The sequence below is a fragment of the Lycorma delicatula genome, chromosome 1, assembly GCF_047948215.1.
Source record: "Lycorma delicatula isolate Av1 chromosome 1, ASM4794821v1, whole genome shotgun sequence".
NCBI lineage: Eukaryota > Metazoa > Arthropoda > Insecta > Hemiptera > Fulgoridae > Lycorma > Lycorma delicatula.
The window spans coordinates 111575361-111587494 of NC_134455.1; the positions used below are offsets into that span (position 1 = coordinate 111575361).

The 12134-nt window shown below is 27.9% G+C and overlaps 1 protein-coding gene across 1 annotated transcript in view; it reads left to right on the forward strand.

Moving 5' to 3' along the window:
- Positions 1-4723: 4723 nt before the first annotated feature.
- LOC142321253 (oxaloacetate tautomerase Fahd2a, mitochondrial) overlaps positions 4724-12134 on the forward strand; it is an 83114-nt gene continuing 75703 nt past the window's right edge. Inside the window, exon 1 of the mRNA XM_075359253.1 lies at positions 4724-5316. Coding sequence (XP_075215368.1) covers positions 5015-5316 — 302 coding nt within the window. The 5' untranslated portion in view covers positions 4724-5014. The remainder of the gene's footprint in view (positions 5317-12134) is intronic.

Consider the following 12134-nt stretch of genomic DNA (forward strand, 5'->3'; position numbering starts at 1 on the left):
ATACGGGCTGGGCAAAAGGAATGAAAGAGGGGACCAACTTATAGAGTTTTGCACGAAGTATAATTTAGTAATTGCCAACACCCAATTTAAAAATCATAATAGAAGAATATACACTTGGAAAAAGCCAGGCGATACTGCAAGGTATCAGATAGATTATATCATGGTTAAGCAAAGATTTAGAAATCAACTCATTGGCTGCAAAACTTACCCTGGAACAGACAGTGATAGCGACCGTAATTTGGTGATAATGAAATGTAGATTGGGGTTTAAAAACCTGAAGAAAAGGTGTCAGATGAATCGGTGGAATTTAGAGAAGCTTGAGGAAGAGGAGGTAAAGAAGATTTTTGAGGAGAACATCGCAAGAGGTCTGAGTAAAAAAGATAAGGTAGAAAATGTAGAAGAAGAATGGGAGAATGTTAAAAAGGAAATTCTTAAATCAGCAGAAGCAAACTTAGGCGGAATAAAGAGAACTGGTAGAAAACCTTGAGTTTCAGACAATATATTGCAGCTGATGGATGAACGTAGAAAATATAAGAATGCTAGTGATGAAGAAAGTAAAAGGAACTATTAGCAATTAAGAAATGCTATAAACAGGAAGTGAAAACTGGCGAAAGAAGAGTGGATTAAAGAAAAGTGTTCAGAAGTGGAAAGAGAAATGAACATTGGTAAAGTAGACGGAGCATACAGGAAAGTTAAGGAAAATTTTGGGGTACATAAAATAAAATCTAATAATGTGTTAAACAAAGATGGTACACCAATATATAATACGAAAGGTAAAGTCGATAGATGGGTGGAATATATTGAAGAGTTATACAGAGGAAATGAATTAGAAAATGGTGTTATAGAGGAAGAAGAGGAAGTTGAGGAGGATGAAATGGGAGAAACAATTCTGAGATCTGAATTTAAGAGAGCATTAAAAGATCTAAATGGCAGAAAGGCTCCTGGAATAGAAGGAATACCTGTAGAATTACTGCGCAGTGCAGGTGAGGAAGCGATTGATAGATTATATAAACTGGTGTGTAATATTTATGAAAAAGGGGAATTTCCGTCAGACTTCAAAAAAAGTGTTATAGTAATGATACCAAAGAAAGCAGGGGCAGATAAATGTGAAGAATACCGAACAATTAGTTTAACTAGTCAAATGTATCAAACCAGTTAAATGACTGAAGACAAAAAAAAAAGGATTTACCTATCTGCACTTCTGTATTACAAGTTTATACTATTAGAAAATGTTATAGTATTTATAGAAATTTTACAATACTGAAAATAGAATTTGAATGTTTTCAGAACCTTTATAAAATTTTTTATGCTTTTTGTTTTCCATTTTCTTATTCTACCATCACCATCAGCATTATTTGGTTTACATAATTTTCTTTCATTTTAAAATATAATGCCATATGGCTATAATAAAATTATTTACATTGTGAACTAGGCAACCTACAATAACAGTAAATAAACTCGATTAATAGAGTTCTTATACATTGTATAAGAAGAACCTAGGAAAAAGGGGTTAATTTATATTTGAAGTTATAAATGCAATATATGTAGCGTTATGTGTTTGTGTGTATTTAACAGTGCTCAAGTATGTTAAGACTGATTCTTTTTTGCACTTGTATAGATAAAAATGTTTTGGTCTTTTTTAAGGTTTCTGAGTATTTACGATCTACTTCTTTGAAGTAGTTAAGAAATACCAATCATATGATAGTATGATAAGTGTACAGCTTACCCTGTTCCAATGTATCTTTGAAATTATGTTCTGTGCAACCAACTCTGAAATTGGAGCAGTTTAATTTTTAGTCTTTCAGAATAGTCAATTTATTTAAAAAATGAGTCCAGTTAAAATTTGTTTCTGATGTGTATTTTTAGAGTTATTTCGTAGACTGTTTTTTTCTTTTCTAAAATGTTTTTTTATATAAGGTAATTACAATGATTTTTTTTGTCTTTTTTTAATATTGAAGTTTAGTGATGAGTTTTCTTCTGTTCATTTGTGTATAATAATGTTGATTTCTATATATCTTTTATAGAACATGAATGTATTTTAGTTGTCTGTGAATTGTTGTTCTAAAGTTGTGAGTCTACGCAAGTGTTATCTTTGTGTATGTAATCTATTTGTAAGTAATTTTGTTTTCTATGTATTTTTGAATCATGTTTTTATTTGTTGCTTTTTGTCTTTTCTGTGTAGAATCTAATGTATAAGATTGATTTCCTTTATGTACAGAAAAGTTTTATTGAAAAAATTAAAGATGTATCCACATCATATAACTCTATATTTGCACCCTTTGATATAAGCAATATCTACATGATAAAATCTGTACAAGAAACCATCTATATATCAACAAGTCACACCAAAATCCAACAACAATATAATATTAAATTTTTTTTTCCTTTTTAGCCTCCAGGAATCACCTTCAGGTATTACGTCAGAGAATGATATGTATAAGTGTAAGTGAACTGTAGTCTTGTACAGTCTCAGGTTTTTATTTGCATTGGCAATTTGCATTTCTGAGATGTGTGGTTAATGAAACCCATCCACCAAAGAACACCGGTATCCACGATCTAGTATTCAAATCCATATAAAAGTAGCTGCCTTTACTAGGATTTGAACGTTGGAACTCTCAACTTCAAATCGGCTGATTTGCGAAGACATGTTGACCACTAGACCAACCCAGTGTGTTACAGCAAGTAAACCTATGTCTGAAATACCCATCACAACCAGGAAGATTTGAACTATTTAAAACAGTCCAAATCAATGAATACTACACACAAACAAATACACTACAACAACTAATACTGCACTGAACTATTCTTCTCATGAAAAACTATGAACTATGAACTAAGAACACATGAAGAACTTTTGAACTATAAACTATGAACACATGAAGAACTTCTGAACTATTTTTCTCATGTATTCTATATTATATTTATTTTAGGTGATTAACTAGACTGGCTAACATTACCTAATAACTACATTAAAGAACTAGACATCTGTTGACCTGGTCCATGTTAATGGCAATTATCCACACTTTCATAGTTGTAAACAGTGTATTACATAAAACACAGAACAAAATCAAAAACTACAAAATATTTAACAGTAACACAATCACGTAAAATTTGCAAACAATTTGAAAAAAAAAGAATTATATTACATTCTAAACCATTCAGTGGCAACATTTAAAAAATATATAAATTCATACAATATAATAACAAAGTACATGAGAAATATAACTGCCATCTATAAATAAAACTGCAATGGTTGCACATTTGTCAAACAAGATCAATCCAAAAACTAGATATACAAACATATACATACTTAAGAATCCTTTTCGCAAATTTTCTAATTGAAACAGGAAACATATGTAAAGGTATTTATCAAAATAAACAAATTTTATTGCTTTTTTGTTTTGTTGCAAAATAATGCTACATGCACATTACTTTTGCAACATATAAAAATACAATATATAAAATTTTGCCTTTCACGCCATGATCTAAGTACACTTGAATAGAATGAAGTTATAAAATTGCGTTAAATTTGGCTACATGTTAAACAAATGAACATACTACACACTTCAAATGTATTATTTGAATACTTAATAACAAAATTTTCTAACCATTTCCAGATGGGCACTATTAAAAATGTAGCACCTGTGACATGACAAAGAGGCTAATATATCTAAAAGCATCATCTGGGTGTACAGTTTTATGTGGTTTAAAAGAGTAATTTAATCATGTGACCAGTTGATATTATTATTTTTTAATGAATGAGAATAATACCTGATGAGATATCTCTTGACAAAGAAGCAACATTTATTGAATGGCTCCAAACATAAGTCACACAGGAACAGAGGAGGTGAACAATTAATCAGACATAGTTATGCATTTATCCCTTTCAAAATTAAAATTATTTTTCCTGTACTTATATATTATGAATTAATGTTGGATTTGGCACAAATATAATTTTTGTTTGTCTGTTAATGCAAAATTTTACTATTCTAATTGGAATTAGTTATTTATTCTTATAGTAATAGAAGCTGATGCTCAGTTACAGTTAGTTTTATTTTTTATGATAAGGTTGTACTGTGTTATTTAAATAATGGACTGAGTTCATCCTTTTCCAGTTTTTGTTTTTGAGTAGGTTCCTTTGCAATCCTTAGTTATATGGTTTTGACTTTTCATTGTTATTCTTATTATGGTCTTGTTAAAATGAATATAATAGACCTCAAATAAGATATTTTGTCAATAATTTGTTACTTGGTCAACCCAAAATATGAAATAGAAAAAAAACTAATTTTGTTTCTAACAAATACTTTTTTTTTTTTTTTTGTAAAATTGAATGACTTTTTATAATATAAAAAAATGAATAATTTAAATGTTTACATGAACGATTTTTTCGTTTTTCATACCGCTTACTCTCAAAATAATTGTGTTTTTCACTTAAGAAATCATATACGTTATTTTAAATTTGCATTTTTTATACTCTGATAGTGTTATTTAATAGATACTATATGAATACTTTTCATTTATGGCTATGAAAAATTTATGGGCAAAGTAGTTATAAATGTCATGTTGTTTATAAATCTGTCATGAAGTGTGTTTTACTTCTAAACACAGCAATATTACGTTTAATTACTCAGGATATTTTTATGATTGTCTAATATTATAATTTGTAATTAATGCACGATAGTTTGTAGTCAAAATGTTTACCAGCCTGTGTCGACAACTTGTTCGCGTGGTTCGTGTTTGTAACGATTGTAAACCGTTAGCTGCACGGTCAGTAAGTAGTGAGTGCAGGTTGAGTTTTGTGCGGAAAAAATTGAGATTTGTTTTGGAAAGGGATTCTTTTAAAAGAACTTTCTCAGTTGTAAAGCTTTAAAATATTTACGCCATATTATTGAATTATCAAATGCTAAATTGTTGTAATTAGATAATTGATATAGATTTAAATTGTTACATAACATTTCTTATCAGAGCTCGGTTTCAATTCAAGTACTGATAAAGTTAAGTACTGATAAAAAATATGAATGGTAGTTTTAGATACGTGAGGAAATTTATAATTCATCGCAAAACTGTAAGTAAATTTCACGAGCAGAGGTTATTTTCTTTTAACTGTTTTCAAAAAAGAACGTTTTCGGTTAATACTAACCCGTTAGAAATGCGGTTTGTTCAATTTAAAAGTGTTGCTGGAGGGCCACAGAGGTTAGGTGTTCAGTTAAGTTTAGATGGAGATATTGTAGATGTTAGTGCTGTCGACAGTTGTATACCAAATAATTTGGTTGAATTTCTTCGGGGCGGAGAAAGATTTATTGAAAGAGCAAAGAGGTAAGTTTTATTTGTTCGTTTTTAGACATTATTTATCGAATAATTTTGTTCTTTAATCTGTTTCTAAAGGAGTTAAAAATTAAAAAAAAAAAGAAGCATTTGTTTTTGTAAAGTTTAATAAATACTGTTAAAGCTCAGACTTTCATTTTAGTATATGTTACTAATACTATGTACAAAATTACGAATACTATGTCAGTTATTTATAATTTCATCCGTATGGTAGAAAGAAAGTTAGTCTGCAGTTTTATTATGTAATAAATATAAATCTATTTAAATAAAAGAACGTTTAATATTCTGAGTTAAAAAAATTTAGTTACATATTTGAGATACTTCCTCTACCCATTATTTAACACCATACAACCTCAGCTGTAATTTACAGTCCAAGAATTATTGTTTTTTCAACAGCTTACGCTAAAGTAAATTGTACAGGTGAAATCCAGTTATTGAGAAAATTCGGTAGCTTTACTCTGGAGCATTATCCAGACCCATGTTGTTTATTCCTCTCAATGTAATTCTAGTTGTTTAATGATTATTTTTTTGAAATTGTAGAAAAATAAATTTATCGGATGAGATAATTATATCTCATTTGAGTAACTGTAAATCTACTCTTCAGGGCCAATCATGTTTTCCCTTAAATGTATTGCAAGAATTCTTCTGTAAGTTATTTATGTAAGTCTGAACGAACCATTCTGTCATTGCTGGTTAATTGATAGGACCCAGAAGTTAATCCAAGGTAAGAGTCATTTGTGATACCATTAAATACAAATGGCGTCTAGCACTATGTCAGTGTTGTCTGCTTCACCAATTTGGACTTCTCTTTAATTTTTGGTGGTACATTGTTGTATATTAAGTTGTATATGTGGTTCACTTTGAGTAGTTGAAATCTAGCTGTTTCAAGTGTGATGATTTAATACAGTTGCCATGAGTTACAACAAGTGACGTTTTTCTTTTTCTTGTGTACAAAACGCTTAAATGGAAGAAGTGTGTGTTCCTGTAGGAATACAATAGTTAATTCCTCAGAGATCAGTGTAGCCAAAAATTTTTATAAAAGGATTAATTGAAAATAATCATCAAAAGCACAACATAAAGAAGTAAAACAGAATTTAATCATCAGCGATAAAAAAATGCTGCCATAATGTAACTGTAAAATAGAATATGCTGAACTTTGTAGAGTTTTATGAATTAAATTTAATTTTAATTAATTTATGACAGCAAATTGATAATAAATAAATTGTGACAGGATATTACATAAATTAAGTGCTATAACATGCATTAATTTGTATAATCCAAAATTCCTATTGTAATTTGCCATTCACTAAAGAAGTTACTACATTTTCATACAAAATGCTGACAATATTGTTAAAACTTGGTTGGTAAGACTCAGTTATATTTGACTAATGAATTAGAGATTCTGGATTTGAAACCAGAAGCTATTATGTGAAGATGCAAGGGATATTTTACATCTGTTTGTTTTATTAATGATTGTATAAATGGGAGCTTGTGTTATGGATGCATTTACTGAATATGTCTTGTGGGTAATAGCAAAATGTAATTTACCATGTAATTTATCAGCTAATTAAATTACCATTACTAGCTCATTAATTAGTATTGCAAGCAATTATGCCACTTTTGAAGATATTTCAAGTTTTTAGTGATTTGCTTTTAAATTTTGTTTTATGGAACTTCAAAAAGAAATTTACTAAGTTCAATTATTCAAATTATTTGTATTGAATTATTGAGTTGCTCTGTTAGTAATGCCATTCATGTTACAAAGATTAGGGAACTCTTTTAATATATAATTGAATATTTTGTTTTATTAAAGTTGTACTTGTTCATTTAAATTGATTGTTTTTGTTGCATTTATTTTGTTTATGAATTTCAAACTTCTCAGGCTTATTCAGATTATGTGCTGTGTGATATTGCATATTATGGATATTTGTGTGGGTGTGTTCCTCTTTATCTGAGGTAAGTTGTGAAGATTGGTTCTCTTATATGTTATGCTTGTGTGAAATACCATTCACCTGAGTTACGTCCTTCTTAAGTTACACAATACCCCCATCAGAAATTTTGCAATTCAACACTACAATTACATTATTTTGGGACCAAATAATTTGGTTAGGTCTTTTAATTAAGTTAAGAATGAAATTAAATTCACTCAAAGACTAAATTAAGTTATATTATACTTAAGTGCAAGTTCGTTTAAGTTAAGTCCAGTACACATTATTTATTGAGTAAGTAACTTGGTTTAAATGAAATTTAGTTTAGTTAGGTTAAGATTAGGTAAGTAATGATTCTGTGTAGTGAACTTCATACAATATCAACATAATCCTCTCTCTCTTTTTTTGTTTAGCCTCTGGAACCAACGAAGGTATTACTTCAGAGGATGAATGAGGATGATATGTATGCATGTATATGAAGTGTAGTCTTGTAGAATCTCAGGTCGACCATTCGTGAAATGTGTAGTTAATTGAAACCAACCACCAAAGAATACCGGTATCCCCACCATCTAGTATTCAAATTTGTATAAAAGTAAATCAACATAATCCACCCCTAATATACCCTAAAAAAATGCTATCCTCTTCTAATTAACCTTAAATATTAAGTTAGCTGAATGTTATGTTGAGTCCATAATTATATACAATAACAAATTATTTAGTTTGAATATAATGTATATCATACTTGTACAGTACTGAATTATGAAGTGTTTGGTGATGGTACTTAGTAAATTACGAGGGATATAACTCAGGTGAAAGTCATTTCTGATGAATAATTTCAATTGTAACTAATAGCTTAGGTCCTAATTATGGTATATCTCAAATTTCATCAAAATTGAAAGAGATTACCTAATTGAATGAAATTACTGTTAATTTTATTTAGCAATTGCTTATTGATTATGGGCGAATATTGATAATTTATTATATTTAGTTCTTCAGTAGTTGTGAACTGACAAGCAGGTTGTACTTGGTACAGTAAAATGTAATATGGCATATTTATTAAGTTGGTATTAGATGTTAAATTGGTATTAGAATAAAATAAAATACTTTTTTATTATCATATTAAGTAAGTAATGTCTTATTAAAAAGACTTAAAATTAATTAATGTATTTAGTGCAAATTAAATTTTCCATTACAATTCAATTACATGTGATAATTTTCATCTAAAGGGTATTAAGGTGAATAAATTACATAAAACTTTGATGAAAGAGGAAGGAAACAAAAAAAATATTTCTGAAGACTTGTTGCACAAATTTTCTGTATTTGGTTTTTTCAACCAATTAATATTTTATATTGATTTATTAACAAACCTAACAAAAATAGATACATCTTTTTCTTGTTTAAAGACATTATTTTAACAAACATAACATTATTTTATCATAACAATGTTAACATTTTAACAAAGAAAATTGAATGACATGAGTAAAAAAATTAAATAATTTTATTATTATTATTGTTTTTAATTTTATACTTATACTGCATATTCAGAGTTACATGGTTGTATAAACTGAACTATTATACTGTGATAAATTTATCATACTTATAATTAAAATATCACTACGTACAGCAAAGTTATCAAATTAAAACAATATTTGGAAAAAACTGCTAATGAAAAAAAATCCCTTTCAGCACGCTGGAAGGTGGAGGTAGATTTCACCAGTGCTAAGTAGGGGATAAAAAAGATTTCCACCTTAAAGTTAAAATCTTCAAATTTACTCAATATAACAATGGTTGCATGTGAAACTTTTTTCACATGCTTAGCACACAACAAGACCCATCTTCTTATAATTTCAGCAACATTTTGGTCATCCCTTGCCGTAAGGGTTGGTCAAATCAAAACTTAATTCAGACAGAAATTTTAGGTAATGTTTACAGGACTAATGACCATATTAAACCGATTCAATACTGTGCCTGTTAAGGGAGGTATGATTTTTTTGTCTTCGAAACCCCATTTTTTCCACCCTCTGGGCCAATGGTTGGTGATATCAAAAAACTTTACTTAGATAAGTCTTAGGCCCTTATCCAAAGAATAGCAAGAACTTTAAATGAATTTGATATTTTATTTAATAAGAAAGATTTTAGCGATATTTTGTTGTTTTTTTAAAAAGCCCCCCATTTCCACCCCCATGGTTCGATTTTGGCCGTTAACGAACTCGACTGAGATCTTGGGACAAGTTATTTTTGAGGAACAGTTTAAAAGTGATTGGCGCAAAATTACAGCAGTTATCGTGTCCACATGAAAAAGAAATATATATAAATTTAAATACAGATATAAATAAATTTATATATATATATATATATATATATATGTAAATGTGTATATAAAGTTTTAGCTGATGGTGGTTTTGGGGTCTGGGGGGATGTGAAATGTGAAGATATGTCAAAATTTTCCAGAAGTCTAATCATGGTACCCATTACAATAGGTAGCTTTTTTATGAAATTTATCTAAAACAGTATGTATATGAAGATTTTTGTACAGGTTGTCCAAAATTGTGGTTTAAAGTTCTTAAAATCAGCAATATTTTTTTTGTTTTTGTGCTATTGTAGGCAACAAACAATTATCAATGTTCACAATAACACAAATGATCCCTGAAATTGGTATAATCATTCCCAAAAATAACAAGCATCCATTGGCAAGCCTACTAGATGAAATAAGTAACAAGTGAAGTGGTTACACTTATTTTATTTATAGAGATAAATGCACTAATAACAGCTTATTAAACCCATTGAAATGGGGATATTATTTAGACTTATTAGTAGCACCTATATCAGTCTTGTTTTCTGCAGTGAGTAGCTGTGTAATGAAAGTAAATTATTTTTAGAAAATGTAACACTTTACTAGTGCCTCTTATATCGGATGCTTTACTAAGTTCCAATTTGTAAGAAAGACAGGGGATAAATATTACAAAGGAACTTAATCCTTTGTGTAGAAAACAGTGTTTTATATAATCCAATACTCAGTATTATATAACCCAGTACTCAGTATTGGATTAGAATTATGAGTATTAAAATTAATTTTTTTTAAAAATAATTTTTTTTTAAATAGAATTTTGTTGTTTTTCTTTTTATTGTTAAAAAAATATTTATATTCCTTAAAGCCCGTAGTTTTTATCTTTATTTTATCTTTTTTAGTCATAATTTAATTGTATTTTTAAGCTTATTAACCAAATGTGGTGAGTTCTTATGTGAATTGAATTTTATCACTTATTGCTAAATTATAACAATAATCCATTTCTATCAAAACAGAGAGCGGAACTGTTTTTTTTTTTTTTTTGTAACTCAACTTAATACAATTAAAGAATTAATGAAATTAAACAAATCATTGTTAATGATACCGTTATTTCTTCTTGTTTTAGCGTGAAATTTTTGAATTTTTGTTTGGTAACAAATTTGTGACCTAACTTGACATCATTGTTAAATATTTATTATTCCTAGAAATATCCCATCTGAAATATAATGTCATCTTTTGGGTCTACATAAAAAAAGCAGAATGAGTTCAAAATACAAGAAATAAGTTATCAGATTGTTGTTTAGTGCCAATAAATATGATTCGTGTAGACCGTTATAACAATAAATTGAAATTTTTAACTTTTTTTTTTAACTCAGCACAATATATTTGGCTTATGAGAAAGGGCTTTATTATGTTTACTATAATTTTCAAAACAAAAATTAATAATTCACTTAAAGATCTCTTAAAAAGTTTATTTCTAGTAAAATAATAAATCTTTTACTGAAACAGTATTACTCTACTGATAAATTAAAAAAATTACCTATTAAAAGATAATTAATTTACCTTAATCTTTTTTATATTTCTGTTATGCATTAAAAAAACAAACAGTAAATGTGTTTTGAATTTTTATTTACATAGGTTATTTTATTTATTTAGTATCTTCATATATTTATTTTACTATTATTTCTCATATAAATTATTTTTAAGTGTTAATAAAAACATTTTAACCAATTTTATTTTACAATTAATTGTATTTCTTTTGAATAACGTTTTTACCAAAGTTTTCTCAAGAGTGACAGAACCTATACCCTACTGCAATCTATAAATTATAGAGTATATTGTATACTGTATATTGTGTATATACAGTATATTGTATACTGATCAACTTAAATTACTTATTTTGTAAAAACAATTAAAATAAAAATCACATAAAATTAGCATGATTTAAAAGAATTATGTATTTTTGTGTATAAAGTTTAATTTTATTTTCTTTCTGTTTACTATTTGTTATCAAAGTTTCTTTAAATTTTTGGAAAAACCCCTAACTGTATATAATATTTTATTATGATTATTTATTTATTTTTATGAATTTTGTGTTGTATTTTATGAAATAAATTATATGTTGTTGATTTACTTACACAGTATTATGAATTTTATATGAAATTATTGTTTAAAAAGAAAATTTAAACACAATTTAGCTGAGACACTACCACTGTGGTGGGGTGGTAGTGTCTCGGCTCTTCATCTGGGCGTCCCGGTTTGAATCCCGGTTAGGCTTGGCATTTTTGTACGCTACAAAATTCCATTTCCATATTCCTACATACAAGCTTCCGTGATGAATTCATTTAGCAAAAAAGGCGTATAAGAGGTATAGGAAGAAAGTAGTAAAAGGGTAAAATAAATTAAAAGTAAGCTCTGTTCCAGTATTTATTTTTTTATGTATTACTGTTTTACTGTATTTATTTTTAATCTTTTATTTTATTCCTTTTTTTTTATTACTTTTGCATTTGTGTATGTTATAATAAATAATAATGTATCTAACTTATTAAACAATAATTTGATTTTATAAAATATCTATATAACTTTTTCTGTAA